Source organism: Penicillium lagena, assembly GCF_028827675.1.
Source record: "Penicillium lagena strain IBT 129212 chromosome Unknown utg000006l_segment0_segment0, whole genome shotgun sequence".
In the NCBI taxonomy this organism is placed as follows: domain Eukaryota; kingdom Fungi; phylum Ascomycota; class Eurotiomycetes; order Eurotiales; family Aspergillaceae; genus Penicillium; species Penicillium lagena.
The window spans coordinates 1,399,985-1,423,850 of NW_026623227.1; the positions used below are offsets into that span (position 1 = coordinate 1,399,985).

A 23,866-nucleotide genomic window follows, 5' to 3' on the forward strand; every position below is an offset into this window, starting at 1 on the left:
TCTTCTCCTGCATTTATTGTTTCTTGTGCGTTTTTGGTGAATAGACATGTTCATTTTTTGTTCTCACACATCACTTGTAGCGTGGAATATGACTCGCAGATCCCGGACGATCTTCAAGCCACACAATAATAAACAAACCATGGTGGGGCACGTCAGGCTACGTAATCTGTCTGTATACTGCCGGAGTGGTAAGTAGAGATTCATTTGAAAGCATAGTTGTTATTATTGTCCATGTGAGCTGAAGCTTCCAGAGGTTTCTGGAGTAACGCTGAGTCATATCGTAGGAGGCCCAACTGGGCATCCTGTGCGAATGAACGAGTTCATTCTTTCATGAAACATTGACTGAATTTCTCGTCTATCGCTATTAATCACTTTTTCGTTCCCATCATAAAGTCATGGCGCCATCTGTCATCACTGGAAGTTGCCTCTGCGGGCACATTCGATATGAAGTTTCTAGGGCTCCGGTAACCACTCTTCTGTGTCACTGTGATAATTGTCGCAAATGCACCGGTTCTAGCTTCATGGCAAACAGTTTCTACAGCAAAGAAGTAAGCTTCTAGGCATTTCTATCGATACCACTCCATACTGACTTGTCTATAGCAACTACGTATTATCGCTGGAGAAGATGTTCTCAAAGTCTACGAGGACAAGAACCAGGAATCAGGCAGAGTTCTCTCCCGGTCTTTCTGTTCCAACTGTGGTTCGCCTTTGTTCACCACCAGTCAAGGAATCCCCGAAGGCGAAAATGCAGTGGCCATAACTTCGGGCACAATGGATCTAGAGCCTTCTAAAAGCGAGTGGACGCCTCTTCAGGAATTTTTTTGTCAAAAGCGGAGGGGGTGGCTGCCATCCTTGGAAGGGACGATCACCCATGATACTGTGCCTCAGGTCTTGTAGTTCTCAGTGTCAAATCGAATGCTGTTACGAGAAATGTAGGTCATATTCAATATCGCTATGTATTATTTTGTTTAGTACTTTCCGTCTCTTGTGGTTGTTTGTTGTTATTCTAGGGCACATCCGGCCATCTACGCAATCTCTGGGCTCTGGCCCCTTGCCACTCGCCTCACGGCCCCCGCGGGGCCCTTTTTTCTGCCAACTGTCCAAAATTAGCATGACGACGCATCATATTGACGAGGAATCTAGTGGCAGTGCGAGTGCGCGTGAGGACTCATGGATGGCAGCCGTCGAAGCAAGGGGAATTCGCGTGGCGGCTGGTCCATTGAACTCCGAAACAATGCTCTGAACAAATGGCTGTGGGCCCCAGGGCCAGGTGCATCTGTACATACTCTTCGGTGCCTTTTTCTGTCGAATGAGGTCGCCCGTTGCTGTGTGTAGGCAGCCCGATGGCGTCCAGATCGCTGCGCTGGGGCCAGCTGTTCACGTACTCGAATTCGCTTCAGCCCTGGCAGGGCAAGCTGCATTGTGCGTAAGTAGCGAGCATCATCTGCAGAGGAATGAGTCAACAGAGTAAACAATAGTTACAGTCTGTTCGTTTGTTCGTTCGTTTAGTTAACTAGTTACTTAACCAAGTTACCGTTAACTAACTAACTAGTTAACTAAAGTTAACTATAGATCTGGCTGACATAAGAACTACTATTTGTTTATGGTCACGCGTCGGCCCGCCACACTAAGCCCGATCTGGACAAGCAACAACGCGACTGGGGCGCGTCATGATCCATCATATTATCAACTTTCATCTCTCTTTCCTCCATTCTTTCTTTCCTCACTCTTTTGACCCGCCCCTCTCCACCCCCCCAATATCATCCGCCTCCAGACATACCTCACTCACCCTCCATCGCCCTCATCCGACTCTCACAATCCGCGACACCCACCCAGCATAGCCCACATTCCTCAGCCCACCCCCCTCAATCGCTCTCTCGTCCTCGTGGGCCAACCTCAACAGCTGTGTGGGAGGGGGCCCGCCCCTTACGCTTCCGTGCTTCCTTGAAACAGTCTGGGTAAAGGAATCCATCCCCAACGACTCTGTGTTTCGCCCCTGCCGGTTGTTATCGACATCATCGTCGGCCGCCTCGCGCCTGCCGCATGTCGGTGTGTTTATCTGAAACATTCCCGCCCGACCTGCGCGCGCCCTCGAGCAAGTAGCAAAACAACCGAAACACCTTCGCTGCACACGCGCATAGAGCAGGGTTTTGCCGCGTGATTGAATGGAGAGGAGCATTAATTGCGGATTCCTCGCCTGCGCAATGAGTGGATGACTGCCCATATTGTGATCCCGATACTTCCCTCCCCCACCCCTCGACTCGACCGCCACCACGGCTGCGCCTTGCTCAGCATTCCAGAGGTTCCTGCGTGTCTGTCCTGACTGGTCGATCCAGCATTCTTCTTGACTCATCTACGAACCGCCACCTCCCCCCAAGGCCGCGTTGTTGATCACGCCGGCGCGTCAAAATCGCTCGCTCAGTCCGTGATCGTGGCTGAGGCCCTGTTGTCACAACACCAACGGAGCCTGCTAGATATTCAGACCTTCCAACGCATTACATTTACCATCTCATCGCGCGCTAAACTGGCGTGTGGAAACCTCGTTTTCACCCGATCAGCTCTCATTCTCTTCGTGTTGCGCGGCACATTGTGGACGCATTCCCCTGATCATGGTTGCAACCTTCTCGCCGCACCGGGACTCGGGCGGCACGCTCCATCTGCCATCGCACTCGGGCATCCATCACGTTGACGCCAGCTCGGCCATCCGACAGCTACGACGGTCCTTGTCGCGCTCACCCTCAAAGAGCTCTAACTTCTTCCTCAATTCGCGCACCCAGTCTCCCTCCAAGTCTGCGCCATACGTCTCATCGCCACTGTCGCCTTCACGGCGGTCCACGCAGAACAACTTTGTTCTCTTCCCAACCTCCGCTCATCAATCGCCTCTCGCTGTGCCTTATCCCCCAAGCGCGAAGATCTGCAGACCGGCGATGCGTCGACGGACATCGCCCCGGAGTCCGGCTAGACGTGCCCTCAATGTCTCGACAGACGGTGGCAACGCGACACCGAGCCAGTCTGTCTCATTACTACCGGGCGAAGAAAATCTTTTGTCTGTCGAAGACCTGCTTGTGCCAGACAGCACCACTCCTGAAAGCCCCTGTGCGCACAACTCTCCATCTGCTCTCCCGCTTGAGCCGGGCTCTGCATCTCGATCAACGATGTCGCGCATTGAGAAGCGACGGAGTGGTACGTTCGGAGCGTATGCCACCGGTAGTCCCTTGAAGCGCAGCGACGGCATCATGAACTTGGACCAAGCTTCTCGGGGCAGTCCTTCGGCGAAGCGGCGCAGTGTACACATACCAAACATCTCGACGGACTTTAGTATTTTCGACCATGACAACGAAAAGGCTTCGGGGGCATTTCCATCAGGAGATGATATCCCATCCTTCCCCACTCCCGTCCAACCGTTCAGTCCATTTGCTACCATTCCAAAGCGCTCTTCATCTCTTCGGCGGTCTACTCTACAGCAACGTCAGGGTGAGCGGTCGCTCTTTGGTCGACCCAAGCAGCCGGGAGACTCTCCGGAGGCATCTCAACCGGGTACTCCGTTGACAGTCCGGCCGCGTATGTCATTTGACAGCAGCCTGTTTCAGGCCGGTCAAGAGAACTTGTTCTCACCCCGGCCTGTCCCAGCCAGCCCTCTGTTTTCTGCCAATCCAACTGCCCCGGCACCGCAACCCACTCGTCCCGCCGCCCATCCTCTGTCCCGGACCATCACCCAGTCCTCTTCGGGGTCAAGCCTCGATGACTCGCCTACCCATGAACCGATGCACAAATTCGAGCGCCCACAGCAGATCTTCAATTTCTCCAAATCTCTCCCAGCTGGTGCCACTCGGCCTGCTCCTGTCCGCCGAGTAACTCGAGAGGAATCGACCTCCTCTGCGGAGTCATTTGCGACGCCAGAAAACTACAAGCTGGTGAAGCCATTGCCGGCGGCATTCATGTCGACTGGACTTATCTCAAAGAAGAACCGCAATGCCGAAGAGCCTCAAGGTGGTGGCTTCAATAAGAACATGCCTGATACTCCATGCAAGCGTCCCGTCAACCTCTTTGCTGCGGGACCAAACCCTCCCCCGGAGCGACTCTTTGATAAGTCCCGGCTCCTTCGGCACTCTGATGCTGTGCCCTCATCCCCATTCAACCCTCCCACAACGGCACGTCCCAAACCGGGGCCTTTCGCTCGAGGTATGGGCATTTTTGGCAACACCTTCAGTCGGCCTGAGGCTTCACGCCGTAGCAGTTTTGTGAGCGTTGACGGCGACGAGTTGTCACAAGCTCAGTCTCCGTCCTCCGGGAATGACAACCAACCATTCACAGAAACCGATTTCCCCCCAACTCCTACGAAGCAGACATTCCTACCCTCTCGGACCTATCCCCCTCCGACTTCTCAAATCGCTTCTCTTGAACGACTGTCGGAGACGAAGGCGAGTCCGTTGCGGGACAAGTTCCTCCAGGTGTCACCCCGGACTCCTCGTGATCAATTCTTTCCTCCCGACCCAAGCGGGTTGTCGATCTCGGTTCCAAATGAGCAACATCACTCTATGCAACCTGACTTCGACAACACCAATTTTCCTGCCACCCCGACTGGGCCACGCGACTCCTTCTCTTCGTCCAACAAACTACCTAGTCTTCAAATGAGCGGCTATCATATCCCTGATGTGGACCCGAGCTTAACGTCGCGGTTTGAGAAGGTTGAATTGATCGGAACTGGAGAGTTCTCCCAGGTCTATCGCGTGTCTCAATCACACAACCAGACCCTACCGTCTGTCTTCTCTCTTCCTTCAAGTGAGCCCAAGTCTCCTACCGCTCTACCGCATCAAGTCTGGGCTGTCAAAAAGAGCAAACAGCCTTATTCCGGCCTAAAGGATCGCGAACGTCGCATTCGGGAAGTGGATGTGTTGAAGACTTTGATCCACACGGACCACATTGTCTCATTCATGGACAGCTGGGAGGCCGGTGGCCACCTATACATTCAAACCGAGTTTTGTGAGGAGGGCAGCTTGGATGTTTTCCTCGCCCAGGTTGGCCTCAAGGCCCGACTGGATGATTTCCGGATCTGGAAGATCTTGCTCGAGCTGACCTTGGTACGTTATCTGCTTTTTTGATTTTTCCACAACCCATGCTAATCATTCTACAGGGACTGAAACACATTCACGACCAAGGATTCATCCATCTGGACCTCAAACCAGCCAATATTCTTGTTACTTTTGAAGGTGTCTTGAAGATTGGTGATTTCGGTATGGCTACTCGCTGGCCTGCTGAAGATGGCATTGAAGGCGAAGGCGACCGAGAATACATTGGGCCGGAGATTCTCATGGGCCGTTTTGACAAGCCGGCTGATATTTTCTCTCTCGGTTTGATCATATTCGAAATTGCTGGAAACGTTGAACTGCCGGATAATGGTCTGTCCTGGCAGAAGCTTCGGAATGGCGACATGAGCGACGTGCCCAGCTTGACCTGGAGCTCGGAAACCAGCATTTTCCGAGACGCCTCGGGCAACCCTGTCTCGGAAGAGTCCTCGTTTGAGGAGCTGTGTGCTTCGGACCTGGGCGATGACGATTTTGGTGGAGACTATTTGACCTGTCGCAAATTGACCGAACCGAAACAGCCTCGACTGGCTCGAAGCGGCGAGCTTATCAACCCACCGGACTTCATGGTTGATTCTCACCATGCGCAAGCGTTGGACAGGATAGTCCGATGGATGATCTCCCCCGAGCCGCAGGATCGACCGACAGCCGACCAGACCCTGGAAACATATGGACTGCAGTTTGTGAATCAGCGTCGCCGGGCCGGAGCCACCGTTTTTGAGGGCAACTGGGGGCCCGCGGATGAGATCTTGGCCGAAGACGCCGAAATGATCGATGTGTAATTTATCTCTTCTTTTTGACTCGTTGTGCATATGGAGGGTGTTCTGTGCGTTGTACTTCTCCTTTGTCATCTCTTCCGGGCGTTCGATCAGACTCCGGCTTTGTCCTATCTCTCACGCCATGCCTTTTTTTACCTCACGATTCCCCTTTGTTGCTACAGGCTTCTTTGAGTCGAACCCGAGATGGCCTTACCATCGTTGTTGCCAGTCTCCTGGCTTTTTATTCATGTTCGCTGCTGGATTTGTTTCCCTTTCCTTGCCTGTCCACATCATGATCCGGTGGACTTTGTCCGGCTGCAACAAGCGTTTCCCTTGGAGTTGAACATGGAGTTCTCCATTCGTTTTTGTGGGGGTGTGTGTATGTTTTTTTTTTCCTTTGTACGATTGTCTAGCATTATGAGAGCTGTCACACAATGTACCAACGTCCCCTGACCACAGGGTCTGATGCCCCTGCCTGGAGGTTTCTCTTGTATATTCCTTCCTGTCAATGAGGAGATCGGCTATCGGTGTGCCTGGTAGTTGGCATATATATGGCGATCCATAAGCCTCGGTAGCTATGGCGTTGTGTTCCTGGCATCGGTCTTAGTGTCTCATTCGTACCGACTTTCTTGGGTTGTGATGGGTTGATCTGTTTTGACCTCAGCCCCTTTGGATGAACACGTTTTTTCCGTATGTGCATCGCAATGTGTTCAATGCAAACATTTGATAATGAGTGGAAATTGAAGTAGAGACCAAAAAAAGTAAAGCTATTGCTGAGATTATTCAACGTAGCCCTAACAATATATAAATGTTGGGGATCGCCACTCCGCCTTGGCATTTTGCACCTCCGACTTCTTCACTCACTTACTCTCTTCCTTTTGTACCCTCAAGGTGATCCCTACCAGCTTTTCGCTGCCATTACACTACACTACATTACCTCCAAACCGCGAAACAACATGCGCCGTTGTTTCTGAGCCCCCTTGAACCATTCGTCGCCGAGAAAGTCCCGCAAGATGGACAACAAGACTTTCGTGTCCGACACCCTCATCCGCCTGACCGGCGCGTCAGATCCCATCATCATCGATTTTGTTCTCGCCAAAGCGAACTCCGCCAAGTCTGCCTCGTCCCTGAAAACCGAACTCGAGTCCTTGCTCGATGGCAGCTCCTACGATATCGGCGTATTCAGCGGGGAGCTGTTTGCGCGGCTGGGCAAGGGCGCAAAACCCAGTGCGTCCGCCACTCCAGGCGCACCGGGAAAATCCGAATCTACGAAGAAGAAGTATCGCCTGGTGGACATGGGCGACGACTTGCCAGACCCTGGCACCTCTCTAGGGCCGATGAACGTCGAGGCGGACCGGGACAGAAGGAGGCGAAAGGACAAAGGCAGGGATGGTGATAAAGACCGGCACAGCGGGAGACGCGATGACAGTCGCTCGGAGAAGGACGAACGCCGAAAGAGAGATCGCAGTCGCGACGCCGAGACTCGGGATCACCCGCGCACCAAAAAACTGCGAAAGAGGGACTCTGACTTTGAAGATCGCTGGGGCGACGAAGAAATTCCAGAAGACGAGCCGCACGCCGACGAGTTCGCAGAGTCGCCCTCCAAACGAACAAGACTCGAAAACGGATCCGCCTCCCCTCGGTCATCGTCGCCCGCCGAAGACCTCGATCCACAGACCAAGGAAGAAATAGAGCGCCAACGCGACCTCCGCGAGAGAGACGAGTTTGCGAAACGATTGGCCAACAAAGATGACAAAAAATCCAAGAAAATCGTCGAGGACCGGACACGAGATGGAGAAGCTGCACGGCGCCGCGCGTTGGCCGACGACGCCGATGCTCGAGCCCAGATGATGCCTGATCTGCGACTGCGATCTCGACAGGAGTATCTGAAGAAGCGAGAGACTGAACGCTTGGCACTCCTTCGGCAGCAGGTAGCCGAAGAAGCTGCTGAGCTGCGCGAAAACCCGAATCTGACTCGCCGAGAAAAAGAGGAGTTTGCTCGAAATCGGGAAGTCCTGCGCATTGCAGAAGAGCGACTACGGATCGATGACCACCGCGATGGCTATATGATGCCGGAAGATTACATCACGGAGAAGGGCAAGATCGATCGGAAAAAGAAAGAGGAGGCCCTGTACAAGCGCTACGTAGATCGCGATGATATGGGCCAGGAGCGATTTGTGACCGAGCACGAAGAGTGGGAATTGGAGCAGTCAGCCAAGGCCAAAGCCCAAATTAAGAAGACCGAGTTTGTCGACGAAGGAGACTACGAATATGTGTTCGATGATTCACAAAAGATCAACTTTGTCATGGATACCAAACTTGAAGGCACTCAGAAGCTAATGACGGCGGAGCAGCGGAATCTCAAAGAGCAGCTGGATGCCGCGGAGAAGAAGGCCGCATCGATGGAAGAGACACGTAAGAGTCTTCCGATCTACCAGTTCCGCGATCAGATCATCCAGGCCGTGCACGATCACCAAGTTTTGATCATCGTTGGTGAAACGGGCTCTGGAAAGACGACTCAGATCCCGCAGTATCTCCATGAGGCTGGATATACCAAGGGTAACCTGAAGATTGGGTGCACACAGCCGCGGCGAGTCGCAGCCATGAGTGTCGCTGCACGTGTGGCGGAGGAGATGGGCGTTAAGATTGGCAATGAAGTCGGCTATGCCATCCGATTCGAAGATAACACCAGCGACAAGACTATTCTGAAGTACATGACGGATGGAATGTTGCTGCGAGAGCTGTTGACGGAGCCAGACCTGAGCCAGTATTCGGCTCTGATGATTGACGAAGCCCATGAACGGACAGTGCCCACGGATATTGCGTGTGGTCTCCTTAAGGATATCGCCAAGGCCCGGCCTGACCTTAAGTTGCTAATCTCGTCGGCAACCATGGATGCCCAGAAATTTCAAAAGTATTTTGATGACGCGCCTATCTTCAACATTCCCGGTCGACGATATCCCGTTGATGTGCACTACACCTCCCAACCGGAAGCCAACTACTTGGCGGCAGCGATCACCACAGTGTTCCAGATCCATGTCACGCAGGGCTCCGGTGATATCCTGGTGTTCTTGACCGGCCAAGAGGAGATTGAAGCGGCCGAACAAAGTTTACAGGAAACGGCACGGAAACTGGGCAGCAAAATACCGGAGATGATCATCTGTCCCATCTACGCCAATCTGCCTTCGGAGCTCCAGACCAAGATTTTCGAACCCACGCCGCCGAAGGCACGCAAGGTGGTGCTGGCTACCAATATCGCCGAGACCAGTTTGACGATCGATGGCATTGTCTACGTGATCGACCCTGGGTTTGTCAAGGAGAATGTGTTTAACCCGCGAACTGGCATGGAAAGCCTGGTGGTGACTCCTTGTTCCCGAGCATCGGCCAACCAGCGAGCTGGACGTGCTGGCCGAGTTGGACCGGGCAAATGCTTCCGGCTCTACACCAAATGGGCGTACTACAACGAGTTGGAGGAGAATACCACACCTGAAATCCAGCGCACGAACCTGAACGGTGTTATTCTCATGTTGAAATCGCTGGGCATCGACCAGTTGCTCGACTTTGATTTCATGGACCCCCCACCGGCCGAGACGATCATTCGGGCGCTGGAGCAGCTGTACGCTCTCGGGGCGTTGAATGACCGCGGCGAGCTGACCAAGGTCGGTCGTCAGATGGCAGAGTTCCCGACCGACCCAATGCTGGCCAAGGCGATCCTAGCGGCAGACAAGTACGGCTGCGTGGAAGAGGTCCTGTCGATCGTGTCGATGCTGGGAGAGGCTAGCGCGTTGTTTTTCCGGCCCAAAGACAAGAAGATCCATGCAGACAGTGCGCGCAACCGGTTCACCATCAAGGACGGCGGCGACCACCTGACGCTGCTCAATATCTGGAACCAATGGGTGGATTCAGACTTCAGCTTCGTGTGGGCGCGGGAGAATTTCCTCCAGCAGCGCAGCCTGACACGGGCACGCGATGTGCGCGACCAACTGGCCAAACTGTGCGACCGCGTGGAGGTCAGTGTCAGCAGCTGCGGCTCCACCAACCTGATCCCGATCCAAAAGGCCATCACGTCCGGGTTCTTCCCCAACGCGGCACGACTGCAACGCGGAGGCGATAGCTACCGGACGATCAAGAACGGGCAGACGGTGTACCTGCACCCGTCCAGCACGTTATTCGAAGTCAACCCGCGGTGGGTGATTTACTTCGAGCTGGTGCTCACCAGCAAGGAGTACATGCGCAGCAACCTGCCGCTGCAGGCCGAGTGGTTGGTGGAAGTGGCGCCGCATTACTACAAGAAGAAGGATCTGGAGTCCCTGGGACTGGATCGAAAGACACCCAAGGGGACCGGGGCGAGTGGAGAGAAGAGCCGAATGTAGATTTTGTTGTTGTCAGCACATAACATGGAATGGTTCACGAGTTATACACTTAGTTATAGTTACATCAAGTGACAATTGGGAAGTTAGTCATCCGGCCCAGCCTCAGGTCCAATCACAAACCCCCGATTGCAATCCCGCGGTCCCTCATTTCAACCTCGGCTGCCCCAGACTCCCCGAACCCCCCGGACTCTGTTCTTGATTTCCGATCGGAATTATTCTTCTTCTGATTCACGTCACCTTTCTTTCTTGTCTTCCTTTTCTCCCCTCGCAATCCTTACCTTCTGTCGTCCCATCCATCACATCTATCAATCTCTCACAATGTCCAAGTCCTTCACCCCCGCCGACGTCGCCTCCCACAACAACGCCGACAATGGCCTCTACATCATCGTCGACAGCAGTGTCTACGACGTGACCGAGTTCATCAACGAGCACCCCGGCGGTGCCAAGATCCTCAAGCGCGTGGCGGGCAAGGATGCCTCGAAGCAGTTTTGGAAGGTGAGTGATTCCCCTTTTTCCCTCTGAGTGATCGGTCTGCGAGTGGATTTTAATGGTCATGGCCAATGGCAGTACCACAACGAGTCCGTGCTAAAGAAGTATGCGCCCAAGCTGAAGATCGGGGAGGTCAAGGAGGCGGCCAAGCTGTGAGGCCGTGCCCATAACTCTTGCGTACGAGGGGCTTGAATGAGATGGGAAGCGTGCATTGCATCCGCCCACTCTTGGACGGAAATTTCCGTGAGGACACTGTATATAGTGGGTACCGTATCGATATACGTCTATACTTCATTTTTTTCGCACATTTGAAGTATCCATGTAGCTGTATAGAGGGGATCTTGAATGACCTCGACTACCACTACAACAAATGACCATAACAATAGTATCACGAATTATACACTATCAACAACCCCAATTCAGCCCCCTTTCCTGCAACGCCCTGAATCGACCAGAGTGGTAGTGACAAGGAATCGCCAAGTAGCAAGGGTATCAACACAAAGATGCACACGCCGCATCATAACAAAAGATATGCACCGTATGCAAGTAGGGAATAGGTCAGTAAAGGAGAAAGTATAATATAGACAAAGACTGTACAGAGGAGAAGACATGCAAGGAGAAGTTGAAGGAGAAGTGGATAGAGAAGTGGAAGGGGAAGAGAGTGTGACAGAGACTAGAATCCTCGGAACGGGTCCTCTGGCCGGAACCCCAGCTCAGACTCATCAAACGATGGGAGATCAAACTCATGCCGGCGTTGCTCGCTCCACTGACTGGAAGACTTGCGCACATGACGCGACCGGTTCTGCGGTACCGGACGCGGTTTATTGATCTGCTCCGCGTGACGATCGATGAATGCCTCCATGCGAATGGTGCCAACATCAAACGTGGCGCCGGTGTGGGTGCTGGAGGCACGGCCGCTGGCTTCGGAGGTGCGGCTGAAGCTGCTCCGGCCGCTGCCTAGACCCGGTGGTAGACTCGGAGGTGGGATGGATGGGAAATAAGCCTCGGATGAGTTGGCAGTGGTTCCACTGTGGCAGGAGGGCATCGTGTCCTTGCTAGAGAAGCTGCGGATAGCGTGCATTGCCGGCGCACGCGGCGCGGTATTACTGCGCTTGCGGGTGTGGCTGTTGTGTGTTGAGAAACGAGGCACATGCGGTGCGTCAGCGGCCATCATCATCGAGTTGATGGTATCTAGGCCATTGGACGGCATGTCGGGTGCTGGTGCTGTTGCACTACCGAAGGATCGCTTGCCCTTGGGCATTGGGCGTGGACGACCCTTGGCTACCCGGATAGAGTCACGGATAGGATTGCGTCGCAGTGCGGCCTGTGGCGGCACGGGTGATCCGACTTCTTCTTGAGGAAGTGGTGGCAGTGCTGCCAGATCGTGCAAGCCCATTGCGGAATGGCTGAGGAAGGAAAGCGCCGTCAACCAGACGTAGTGCCGTTCCATGGTGAGTGCTGTGAACTTTAGGGCTCGCTGAGGCGTTAGAACCAGAATGGAGCGGTTGAACGCGGTTGGTGGGTTGGAGCCCTTGGGCAGTAAGTTGTCGTCCTTGACATCCAGAACCGACTGAATAGTGACTGAAGACGGGAAATATTAGCAATGTACATTGATAATAATGAGGAGATCCTCACATTTCCGACCACTCTTGCCCAACAAGGCAGGCCCGCTCGTTGGCTGCTTGCTGCTCCACATAATCGAGCCCTCGTACGGAGCCAGCCATACCCAGCGCTTATGCCGCACGCCGCTGTTGGTGATGTTGGCAGACACCTCATCCGGGTTGCGTCCTTCCCAGCTATCCTTGGCCTCGCCCATTCCGAAAGACTTTCGTCGCCGGACGTACTTGAACATCCACTCGCCGACCATGGTCTGCGCGATTGCATCAACGACACTGGTGGGCTGCACGCCTCCGGTAGAGTCTTGTCGCTCATGACTCTGACTCCAGTTGCGGGATGCGGTTGGGCGGTGCGATGCCCGTTTCGGTGCCACGCGCCGATCTCGCGGCATCGTGATATCGTCTGATGGCAGGGGCGGGTGTTGAAACGTAGGGGTATCTGGCGTGAAAGGAGATATTGATCGCGTGGATGTTGAGACAGTTTCTGGAACCTCGGTAGGGTCGGTCTGCGACATGGCTGCCGCGGACCGGACTCGTCGTAGGGTTGGTCGTCGAACGAGTGACGGATGGCCACGGTCTGAGAATTGTCGGCCAGTCGAGCGAGTCGGGCTCGGGGGCCCATCGCTGCCATTCAGTGGAATCTTACGCGAGCTGAGGCGGATAGGGACTGGGAAGGGTGGTGCGATGCTGGAGCCTGCGCTGCCACTATCGAGACTAGGCAAACTAGGGCTGCGCGCGCGGGACTTTTGGTGTATGGCCGCGCCGTTAGAGATCATGGCCATCTTCCGCATGCCGGACTGTCGGTTGTTAGGGACAGCCATACCGGGTCGTTGGGCGCCGCGCGATGAATTGGGGCCGGTATCCGATGGTCTCGATTCAGGGTCTGACAACTGCTCATCGATTTCAGGGAGAGTCGTCTCGTCCAAACTGGGCCTTGACTTTGAAGCCAACTTGCCCCGTCGAAGGGTATAGGAAGCAAACGGGCGATTGAGAAGGTCATCGTCGGTAAAGACATCGCGGTCTTCTGGGTCTACTTCATCGTCGCTGAAGCCAGCAAAGAGGCTGCTGGAACGGAATGGTCGACGAAGTCCAGATACCAGATCGTCAGAGAGAGGGCCATTATCATTATTACCTGGATAAGCTTGCACGTGCTCCGATGAAGGTGCTCGAGATGGTTTCGCGAGATGGTCAGTCGATGTCCCCTTGACTGGCCGGGGCGGAGGCGCTCGATAGGGCTGAATACCCGAATCCCGTAATTCAGAACGAGGCGGTACATCGGGAATGGCGGACGGAAGCAGACTGGCGGGAAGTTTGACTGGGCGTTGATCAATGCGGATTTCCTCTGTTTGGATTCCAATCGAGCGGCCTTCAACGATAGACCGGAAGTTGGTTTGGCATGATATGCTTTTGGTTTGCGGCGGTAGAACCACGCTGTTGCGAGGGGATGGCGGTTCTGAGCCAGGAGGATGAATGGCAATCATGGGGACCTCCGTATCAGACGATGGGATGTCATTTGGGGACAGAGTAGACCGCTGCTCCTCCAAATTGTCGACTTTCACCACCGGGGTCGGATCGGTCTGCGTGGAGGCCGTTACCATTGGAGCTGACTCTGACACAGCCTCCGCGGGCTGTGATGGTGGCTCGATCAGTTTGGGTGTCCATGGAGGGCTAGGTAGGTCCCCAACCGTCTGGCATGACACAGAGACCATCTCATTTGCAATAGTTAGCGTTGAACTGTTTTTCATTTGAGGTGCCTCGTTGTCACTGCGGTCAACTTCATGGGCCAGATCAGTTTGCGTTTCCACAGACACAGTGGCAGTTTCGCCCACCGGGCTCTCAATCACAGGAGATAGCTTGGGAGATGAAGGAGGAGAGTATTGATTGCCTGAATCGCAGTATTCCACAGCTGGCCGGGCAGCTTTTGTTTGGCTGCTTGGCTCGTAGGCACGGTAATCTGTCGCATGACTCGAATCGGCGCTTTGGATAGCAAGACCCAGCAGTTTCCTTGCCTTGGAAGCCACGGCTGTGTGGGATGCATGCGACTGACTCGAAACCGGTCGTTCCTCGGGAAGAGCCTCAGGCGAGTCAGGCGCGTCGTCGTCGTCGTCGTCGTCGGAGTCTGCGAACTCATCCTCTTCGTCAAAGGCCAATTCCTCTGCTAGATTCAGGCCCGAATCACCCTTAGCACCAGTGGCAATGCTCATCACCGAATACCGGACATTGTGGACATTGGAGTCGCCCTCATCAGACGTCATGCTCGTAACGCTCGTGCGGCGATGTCCTGGACTGCTGGATATTACACTGGCCGTGTCGCTCTCCTTGGTTCTGTCTTTGGACATTTCCTTTGCCAGCGTGCCATTTTCCTGGGCCGCTGCGACTTCGTTCAAGACGGTCTTCAACCGACCTTCCACCACATGAACCTTGCGCTCCCAATTCCGCCGCTCGCTGGTCCAGGATTCACGCTCGCGGTCCCATAGCGCCTGCATTCGCTCGGTATCATCTTCTCGACTCCGAACCCTTTTCTGTGCCTGCTCCAGTTTTTTACGGACATCGGTGATGTTCTCAACAGCTTCATCCCGCTCCCGGGCCAGTTCGGTCATCGCAGATGAAGTGCCACCCTCTAGAAGGTGGATCTGATGTTTTAGAGAGCGGGCTTCGCGGGTTGCCTGTGACAGATTGGAACCCAGAGTCTCATTTTCTTTCGTCGATTCATCCAGACTTTGTTCTAATACATCAATGGTTTTGGTCTTACTCTCCACTTCGCGGCGGAGCGAGAGAATTTCGGAAACGAGCGAGGCATGAAGGGTGGGCGTAATCCTTCGTGGATCGAATGGTGACAATGTATCTTCCTCCGTGATTTCTTCGCTGTCACTCTGTCCGTCCGGAGAAAGTGCCGGCGTCGGCAGGCCGGGAGTCGATGAGGACGGTCCGGGAGATGACTCGCGTCGACGTATAGAAGGCCGAGACCTCGACCGTGCCGTAGACGGACCCCGCGACATGGTGGACGGTGCTGGGGCTGGTTGAGCCATGGAGGCAACCGGGGAATGTAGGTCCATGGCTATCGCTGCTGCGCTTCTACCAGATAAAAGGCTTCAGACCATCACCCTTTCCTTGTGCTAGCCAGAGCACGGCACGACTAGTTCCCATCAATAGGATGACATTCGACGGCGACCGATTGCTGCCGAGCGTCCCAATGCGCGCCTGTCGCAAATTGATTCTCGGCGATTTCTAAAAGGCAGGAGGGGAGTGTAATCGGATTGGGTAGAACTTTGTCAAACAATCGGTCAGCCACGGGCCACAGCGCCGATGCGGGTTGCACGGGGGGTGAGAGCAGTTTTGAATCTTCAAGGAGAGACCGCAACTCTACTTACGCACCAGAGAGACTTTGGGAATAGCAGACACTCGTCTTGTCGACTGCAGGTAGCGAGTAAGCTGTCAACTGCTCCCCGGAGGAGAGGAGGAGAAATGGATCAGTCCAGCTTCGAGAACGAAAAATAATTTGATCGTGATCGCTCCAGCGGCGCAGACGGAAAGCGGATGGGGATGAAGCAGAAGGCAAAGCGAGATCGCCGAGGATCACAAAGGAGGCAATGATCCGAGAAGCGCCTGTGCCGAGTAGTCCTAGCCCGTTACACCGCCGGTAGATGGATGGAGAACGTTAAGGAATCTAGATCAGCCTTGCGGCAAAGGACAGTCGGAAGCGCGCCGGAGTGTGAGGGCCAGACACCTCTGTCGAATAACTAACTGCTTTAGTTACCACTGAACGAGAAATCGACCATCCAGGGGTTGTTCATTAGGGGGACATGGGGAAAGCAAGAAATAGACCCGATTAGCCCTGGCGCTGGATGATGCTCCACTGCAAGCTGCCACCCAAGACACTAGGATTGGATGTTGGTAGAGAGGGAGCTAACAGATCGCGGTGGCTAGAGGTCTGTTCTCAAAGGCACAGGAAAGCCGTTTTATACATCTAAACCTTGACGGTTGGACAATTTCCCACGTTCTGAACAGGGAATAAGTATTGAGGGCGAAGGGCGCGGTACAACAAGGGCCCAGCATAAACAGTAAGCCACAGGTCCAGCTCGAAAAAGGAGTGTTTACGAGCACGGTCTGGGTCGAGGATCATCGAACCCACTCCAGGGCCGAACCAGTCCCAGCATGGGGAAGGTGTTCGTTCGTCGGTGACGAAAGCATCGAGATTCTCCACTGTGACCAGGCTGCTCTCAAATTCTAGAGAAAGGCGAAGATCCTCTTGAGATTCTCCTATTTTTTGCGTGCGATCCTAAGAGATCATCGACCTGCGTACTACTGAGCCCATTGCGCTGGGTAATCTATCCCAGACGGGATGATCCCCGAGAGCTAAAGCGAGCGAATCGAATAAATTGGACTCCCAGGAAAAAGGAGTGGGCTGCTAGCGCGTTTCCCCTGTGCTGGCGCTGACCAGTCCGCTTTAGCGTGTTGCTGATCGTCGTAGGCAATTTCAGTCGAGAACCTGTGGTCTGGTCTGTGTCTCGGATTCTGGCTTTGCAAGCGTGTTTCAGCTACACGGGCACAGGGTCATTCGCTGGGCATTGATTATTACTTCAATATGCACCCTGTACAAAGCAGAAGAATCAAAATGTTAGGGGTAGCCGAGAGAAAGGAAAAACAAAAATAAGTGGTTATTATTTGCGAGACCCATTCAAGGTCTCCACCATAAGGGCCTCGGGGGCACTCCACTTCTTCGGCCGGACTAAGAAGAACCAACCTCGTGGTCTCTTTGTTTTTCTGGCCGAAACGAAATCCGGTACGCGTGTGTTGGAGCTAGGCTCCTCGTGGTCCCTGAACGCTCCTGTCAGAGTAGCCCTAGCCCAGTTGGGTAAGACTCAACTATTAATGATTCACAATTTCTCCCCTATAAGTCTCCGGCTTCGTCCGGCCACCGACTCCACGCGTCGAGGCCGTCATGGCCTGATTGCAAACCAGACCCGAACCATTCAGACCCACTTCGTCGGCTTCAGGGGGATCAGATCGCGTACTTCTGCCGGGCCGTTGGATGACAGGTCGAGTCGATGTGACCGTCTCCGTACTCCGTAGTTTAATTAGCTCTCTCAGCAGGACTTAACATCAGCAGGGTCCGTGGGTTTCTTTGTTTCTGACAGAAACACTAATGTTAGGCGGGGGGTCTTCTTGGCGGGGGACACCGTGGTTTAACTATGCGCGAGGAATGAGGATAATAACATCAACACCTGACAGTCATACTGGAATGCGCCTCAACCGTCCTCGACAATTGCACTGTAGGTTGTCTACAATGTTGTATGCTATCTATCGCCATGTGTCTTGGACGAGTCTATTTCTGTCCCTTGCGCGACCCGCCACATGGAGAGTCATGTCAATGCCACATGAGATGCCCTAGATGCGATCTCTTGATTGGTTCTTGATCGCCACCCGATCTGTCTTCCTCGACATTTCAGATCTCATTTGAAATAATCGTGGGGTTCCAATATTGTCAACAGCCTCGAAGCCATAACTATATACGTACCTCAAATGGACGGTGCCTAATCCTTCACTTGCTTACCGTCTTGCTAGAAAGATCTATATCATAAGTAGCCGGGGTGCAACAATGTGTCTGATTTGTGAAAAAATATCTTAAGATATGAACCTCTTAACTCGATTATCGGCAGAACAATCAGGCTGATCATCACGAATCCTGACTAAGCTCCAAGATGGCCGAGGTCACACAGCTCTGGCTCTGCGTGGTTCTTATCTTGCGAGTTCCTCTCTGGTCAATAACACGGTAGCCATGTCGACTGAACACCCACCCCGGACTCTGTTTTTTGATACCTTTGGCACGGTCGTTGAATGGCGTTCATGCGTCACTACGGCCTTGCAGACCGCTGTCCAGCAGGCCTTAGATGACCCCAACAAGAACCTGTCAGCCAGCGTGCGGGAACATGCGTCTGCAATGAGCTCACAGGACTGGCTGGCTCTCGCCGTAGAATGGCGCCAGTCCTATGGCAAGTTTACCAAGACTTTCGATCCTTCCAAAGAGTTCGTGTCGGTAGATCAGCACCACTATAACGCCATACAAGACCTACTACGGCAACGGGGCATCCACGAGCTATTCACCGACAGTGAACTATGGGAGCTTGCTTTCTGCTGGCACCGACTCGACCCGTGGCCGGACAGCACACAGGGGTTGGAATTGCTGAACTCCAAATTCGAAACTGCCACTTTGTCCAATGGCAATGTATCCTTACTTGAGGACCTGAAGAGAAATGGGCCCCTGCCTTTCACCCATCTCGTCAGCGCGGAGCATTTTGGGGCCTATAAACCCTCGCCCAAGGTTTATCATGGGGCAGCCAACAAGTTCGGACTGGAGCCGGCGCAGTGCGCGTTGGTAGCCGCGCACCTTTACGATCTAAAGGCGGCCAAGAGTTGTGGGTTTCAAACAATTTACGTCGAGCGGGACTTGGAGGAGTCCTTGCCGCCAGATCAAGTTAAGCAAGCCCAGGTGGAAGGGTACGTTGATATGTGGATTGGGCTGAATACAGGGGGCTTCCTTGAGCTGGCTCGACGGTTTGGTATTAAGTCGGATTCGTAACCCGACACCAGGAGTCAAATATTAGGTCATGATCTGTTGAATAACCAAGCATTTTGTTTATTACATATCATCTCATCTGCTTATGGAATCTCGGATTGCGATGACGACAGATTTGTCAGCCCCAGTTCACCCGATCTTATGCATGTAATCACCTATTTAATGCCATGAGAGTGGCCAGTTTCTGATCAAAAGTGACAAGTATCTGTCTGCCGAAGAATCTGGTATCCTCTGATCCGTAATAGCAGTCCCCTATCCCGCTTGAAACACCCCATCGGCTTCGTTAGCAGCGATCATGAGCACTGGAGTACGTATAAGAGGTCGAGTCAAGAAAAAGTAATTAATCTGTCAGAAGCCCAAGATTTACAAACATGCCGACTCGGACGGCCACTTCCGACGCAAAGAATCGGTCTTTCGGTCTAGTATTTCTCGGAGTCCTTCCGCCGAGTTCCCTGCAGAGAAAGACCGCTACGTGCTGTACATCAACCTTGGATGTCCTTGGGCGCATCGAGCCAACCTAGTGTGGACGCTCAAGGGACTTGGTGATATTATCCAGCTGGTCATCCTGGACTCAGAACTCGGACCGGATGGATGGTTCTTCTCTGGCGCCAGAGGATCTGCCGAGAAAGATCCTCTGTACGGCTTTAAGACTTTGAAAGAACTCTACTTGAAAGCAGATCCGCAGTATGAAGGGCGATATACAGTGCCAACGCTATGGAACAAGAAAAAAGAGACGATAGTCAACAACGAAAGTAGTGAGGTCATCCGCATGTTTTATACCGAGTTTGACGATCTCCTGCCCGAGGCTTTGCGCGAAGTCAATCGTCCGGGAGGCGGTTTTTATCCTGAGCACTTGAGAAATGAGATTGACGCGATGAATGCCTGGGTGTATCCGCAAATAAACAACGGTGTGTACAAAACCGGCTTTGCTGCTACTCAGGAAGCGTACAAGGAAAACATTTATCCCCTGTTCGAAGCTCTTGACCGCGTTGAGGCGCATCTTGCCCAACCCGAGCATCAACCATTTCTCTTTGGGGCAAACATCACTGAAGCCGACATTCGCCTGTACACGACCATTGCACGGTTCGATGTGGCATACTACTTGATCTTCAAGTGTAACTTGAAAATGATCAGACATGACTACCCGCGCATCGAGCGCTGGTATCGCCGGCTCTACTATGACAAATCCGAGAAGACCCGCGGTGCCTTTAAACAGACAACCTTCTTTGATATTGTAGGTGCTGTCTGAACTTTAAACAATTTAGTAATTTACTGACAACTTCAGTACAAATTTGGATATATCGCAGCTCTTGGAAAAGGGACTGGCGGCGGACAGCTTGTGATTCCACTCGGTCCTGTTCCGGATATACTGCCACCCGAAAAGCACGAGCAGAGTTGATATGCAATTTAATGACATTCATTTATACAAATGCACTTTTATTTGCCCGTTCACCTTCTCCCATCCGTTACGAAAAGAATCCCTATCCAAATGCAATTCCAGAGCCGGAATTGCCTCTGGCGTGTCTAGAACACCATACCCTTGACCTGGTCAACCTTCCTGACGTTGATGTTCTTGATCAGCAAGGTAAAGCCCAGGCCAAGAGCCATAATTGCCGTGCCGGCAATTAGCATGCGCTTCTGGGTTGCCGCGTAGGCCAACCCAATAACCTCTCGCATCTCAGAGCCCATGGGGTAACTCAGCTGCTTGGGAAGACTACCAACGATGCTGTCGATCTCGCCTTGGTTCTTTTCTGATAGCCTCTTTCTCAGCTCTCCGGGCAGGGTATTGGTCCAAATAGCGCCCGAAATGCTGCTACCAACGGAGCCACCAATATAGCCGACAAGACCCAGCAGAGCAAGAACGGCTGCGACATCATTGTGGTCAGAAGCGGCTAAAACGGCAACTTGTTCGCCGATGGTAATCACTCCTCCACCCAAGGCAATAATGATCTGACACAGAACCATATATCCAATGCCCCAACCGGGATTCCGGAAATAGATCATCAAGCCTTCTCCCAGAATGTACAGTGGTACACCCCACAGGAGAATCCATTTGAAGTGGCCAGTCCAGCGGATTAAGAAACCCACGGCTATAAGCTCCACGCTCGAGACAACATCGAAGATGCTACTGATATACCCAGCCGACTCAATTGACGTATTGTACACGACCTGTAAGTACGAGGTCAAGTACAGATACCAGCAGTAGTAAGCAACCTGGTACGTAAAGTCAAGTAGACAGGCACCCAAGACCGTGCGCGACTTGAGCAGGTACCAGGGAACGAATGGTTTGCTGGCGCCGTATTTCTCCCAAAAGGCAAAGACAACCAGGAGAACGAACCCAACAACGATCATCGCAATAATGTAAGCACTAGTCCAGAGGCCCTCAGAGTAACCAGCAAGGGTAAAGGGTAACAAAAAGATGACGAATCCCGCGCAGACAAGGAAAACGCCGATGACTGATGAGTTTTGGTCAGAGTCTGCCAGGCTAGGTGAACGTGCAAAAGAGGAAAGAGTGTCTTACAGTCAAATTCAATCATGTAATGCCATATGCTTTCGTACCAGGTACGGTTACTACGGGGCCGTGCCATCAGTCCGTTCTTCATTGCCTTTCGCTTGCCGAGCTGCATCACAACCACCATGGGCACCGACACGGCGGGCACGACAATTGCCCAGGCACCGTATCCCCACCGCCAATTAAAGCCATAGATCTTCTCGGCTGCAGCCGGGCCCGCGAATGCAGTGATAATATAGGTGGACGAAGTAAAGGCGAAAGCAAGCCCACGGTTTTGCATAGTGGAGGTATCTGAGGTGACGACATCCACACAGAAGATCATCCCAGTGAAGCCAATCGAGTAAAATACCTGGGCCGCTGCATACAGCGGGAAACTGTTACAGCTGGCCATGAGAACCATACCCAGAGTTGCAATCGATACCATCGACATAAAGCCGACGGTGCGATCCCACAAATTCAGAATCTTAGCAACAGGCATATATGTGACGCCGGAAAGGGTACTCGACACCACATTGATGACCGGCATCAGGGAGTGATCTTCGAAGGCGCTCGACACGTAAGGATTCAGATTGGTCTCTAGCTGGCCTTCAAAGGCATTGCTAAAGTAAAGTAACCACATACTAGGAAAGTACTTTTGTTAGTTTAGTTTTCAGTATACCTAATGTGATTACTTGCCTAATGTAGACCACGATCAGCGATGTTCTGCTCCACGACATGGTCATGGCCTCTGCGATTCTCACACCATCCTGCGCGGTCTGGTCGGGAAGATCCTCCTCCTGGGGATGCTGGGACTCAACATAAGGAGTTTCCTCCGTTTGAGGAGTCCTAAGTTTTTCGTCGACATTTTCGGCCATGGTGGACCGGAAGATTCTTCGATTTCCCGAGCAGAGATATCAGTACGTGGTCGGCAGTGGCTCGTTGTTGGCTGAATTCTTAGGCAAGGCGTGTAAAGAGGCTCGTCGGAACAGACCAAGATAAAAGCTGACTCTTGATCGCGGAAAAAAATTATCAGATGGCCCCCAATCCACCACAGGGCTAGTCGCACACGTTTTGATCGGGCGATTCGTTGAACCATCACCCGATCACGGAGGAGTCGACAGCCAAGAAAAAAAAACTTTCGTTACAACCAACCATCATCCCGAGCCTATTGGGAAGACCCACGACCCCCTACGTCGCAATACGCGGACCGTGTTTGGCGCAGTCATGGAAACGATGCCAATGCCGCCGGTAGCGGGCAGACCGTCAAGGGCCAATGGGAAAGGAGGGCCAAGATGAAATGAAACATCAAATGGCGACGACGATTCGATCAAAGCTTCCAGTCCAACAGGGATGCTCTGAAATTAGGCCCACTTATGTGTTGGTGATTCCTTGCTGCCTCCGCGCACAGACGATCAGATAAGAAACGAAGCTCCGCACCCGCAAGGATAATAATAGGTTTATACTGCAATTCTTGTCCAAGAATTCTACAATTCATTGGCCGAATCTCCCCATGCTGATCTTCTTGAAAGTTGTGCGGCTGAGTATAAGCTTGCTTCCCAAGTGAGAATGAGACTGGTAATGCAAAAGCATCCATAGCAGAGTCAAGGTGATGTGAGTAAGGAAAGTCCCGGGCCGAGAGGACCAGCTGTTTTTTGTTACATAATGGATGATCGTCTTGGATGGACCCTCGCCTGTGGCGGGTAGCAGTGCCTGTCTGCTCCCATAGGTCTATGGCCACTTACCACACTGTGGAGCTTGCCAAGTGGGCACCTGCGTAGCCTAGAATACGTCCCACTAAGACTTGATATTTCCAGTTCCATCCATCTGCCTAGAGGCCATGTGGCAGAGTTCTGGTAAAGTGCTGGGCTGTTGCTTTGCAGGCTTGGCTCAGGATCTGACACTTGATGTTCCTTTTCAATCGTCTTACCGATACGAGGAGGGTTAAGCAATAATTTTCTTGAGGTTGGGCTTGCCGATCTTATATCATTGTAGAAATATCCACGAGCTCAGATTCCGAACTTGCGTTTTAGGTCTGGCATCCCAGTATTATTATCGCTAATGATAATTATATCGGTGCATAACCATACTAATAACCTCTTGTAATCCTGGCACAGTCAACGTGTTTATATTCTCGCCTTAATCATCAAGGGAAAAGCGCAGTTCAGAATCTCGGATGTTTTGCAATATCCTCCTGAGCCGAGACTTTATTTTGGGGGCTCTTCTTATATGATATGCTCACACTAATTACGTTGGATTTATTCTAATTATCTACTGAAATTGGTCTGAAACAACCTTTATGCTTTAATTTTCATTTTCGGTATGATTTGTAGGGGGGAGATTTCCCGGTTAGGAAGTCGTGGACATCATGCTTTCCTTCAGAGGACATAGGAAGGTTGATAGAATGTATGGAGATGCACTTTCGAACTGCCGAGTCCTTGAGCGTTCGCGTCAAGACGTCCCCGCTGTGCATCTTCGAAC

At 52.8% G+C, this 23,866-nt stretch overlaps 8 protein-coding genes across 8 annotated transcripts; 6 read left to right on the forward strand and 2 right to left on the reverse strand.

The window, feature by feature from the left end:
• Positions 1–395: 395 nt before the first annotated feature.
• Positions 396–897, forward strand: N7510_008706 (GFA family protein; the record flags this gene model as incomplete). Its single annotated transcript, XM_056980631.1, has 2 exons — positions 396–548; positions 601–897. 2 exons carry the CDS (start codon positions 396–398, stop codon positions 895–897), a joined length of 450 nt encoding a protein of 149 aa, XP_056830840.1.
• Positions 898–2,609: 1,712 nt separating this feature from the next.
• On the forward strand, positions 2,610–5,866 carry N7510_008707 (tyrosine protein kinase SWE1; the record flags this gene model as incomplete). The annotated part of the gene is made up of 2 exons (XM_056980632.1): positions 2,610–5,081; positions 5,135–5,866. 2 exons carry the CDS (start codon positions 2,610–2,612, stop codon positions 5,864–5,866), a joined length of 3,204 nt encoding a protein of 1,067 aa, XP_056830841.1.
• Positions 5,867–6,855: 989 nt separating this feature from the next.
• On the forward strand, positions 6,856–10,215 carry N7510_008708 (putative mRNA splicing factor RNA helicase (Cdc28); the record flags this gene model as incomplete). Its single annotated transcript, XM_056980633.1, has 1 exon — positions 6,856–10,215. One exon carries the CDS (start codon positions 6,856–6,858, stop codon positions 10,213–10,215), a length of 3,360 nt encoding a protein of 1,119 aa, XP_056830842.1.
• Positions 10,216–10,533: 318 nt separating this feature from the next.
• Positions 10,534–10,860, forward strand: N7510_008709 (cytochrome b5-like heme/steroid binding domain-containing protein; the record flags this gene model as incomplete). The annotated part of the gene is made up of 2 exons (XM_056980634.1): positions 10,534–10,710; positions 10,783–10,860. The coding sequence occupies 2 exons, from the start codon at positions 10,534–10,536 to the stop codon at positions 10,858–10,860; spliced, it is 255 nt and encodes an 84-aa protein (XP_056830843.1).
• A 517-nt stretch (positions 10,861–11,377) lies between these two features.
• N7510_008710 (putative nuclear migration protein) lies at positions 11,378–15,319 on the reverse strand (the record flags this gene model as incomplete). The annotated part of the gene is made up of 2 exons (XM_056980635.1): positions 11,378–12,285; positions 12,340–15,319. 2 exons carry the CDS (start codon positions 15,317–15,319, stop codon positions 11,378–11,380), a joined length of 3,888 nt encoding a protein of 1,295 aa, XP_056830844.1.
• A 2,780-nt stretch (positions 15,320–18,099) lies between these two features.
• N7510_008711 (haloacid dehalogenase, type II) lies at positions 18,100–18,900 on the forward strand (the record flags this gene model as incomplete). The annotated part of the gene is made up of 1 exon (XM_056980636.1): positions 18,100–18,900. One exon carries the CDS (start codon positions 18,100–18,102, stop codon positions 18,898–18,900), a length of 801 nt encoding a protein of 266 aa, XP_056830845.1.
• Positions 18,901–19,192: 292 nt separating this feature from the next.
• Positions 19,193–20,296, forward strand: N7510_008712 (uncharacterized protein; the record flags this gene model as incomplete). Its single annotated transcript, XM_056980637.1, has 3 exons — positions 19,193–19,204; positions 19,250–20,131; positions 20,183–20,296. 3 exons carry the CDS (start codon positions 19,193–19,195, stop codon positions 20,294–20,296), a joined length of 1,008 nt encoding a protein of 335 aa, XP_056830846.1.
• A 125-nt stretch (positions 20,297–20,421) lies between these two features.
• Positions 20,422–22,263, reverse strand: N7510_008713 (siderophore iron transporter mirB; the record flags this gene model as incomplete). The annotated part of the gene is made up of 3 exons (XM_056980638.1): positions 20,422–21,353; positions 21,419–22,040; positions 22,081–22,263. The coding sequence occupies 3 exons, from the start codon at positions 22,261–22,263 to the stop codon at positions 20,422–20,424; spliced, it is 1,737 nt and encodes a 578-aa protein (XP_056830847.1).
• Positions 22,264–23,866: the final 1,603 nt, after the last annotated feature.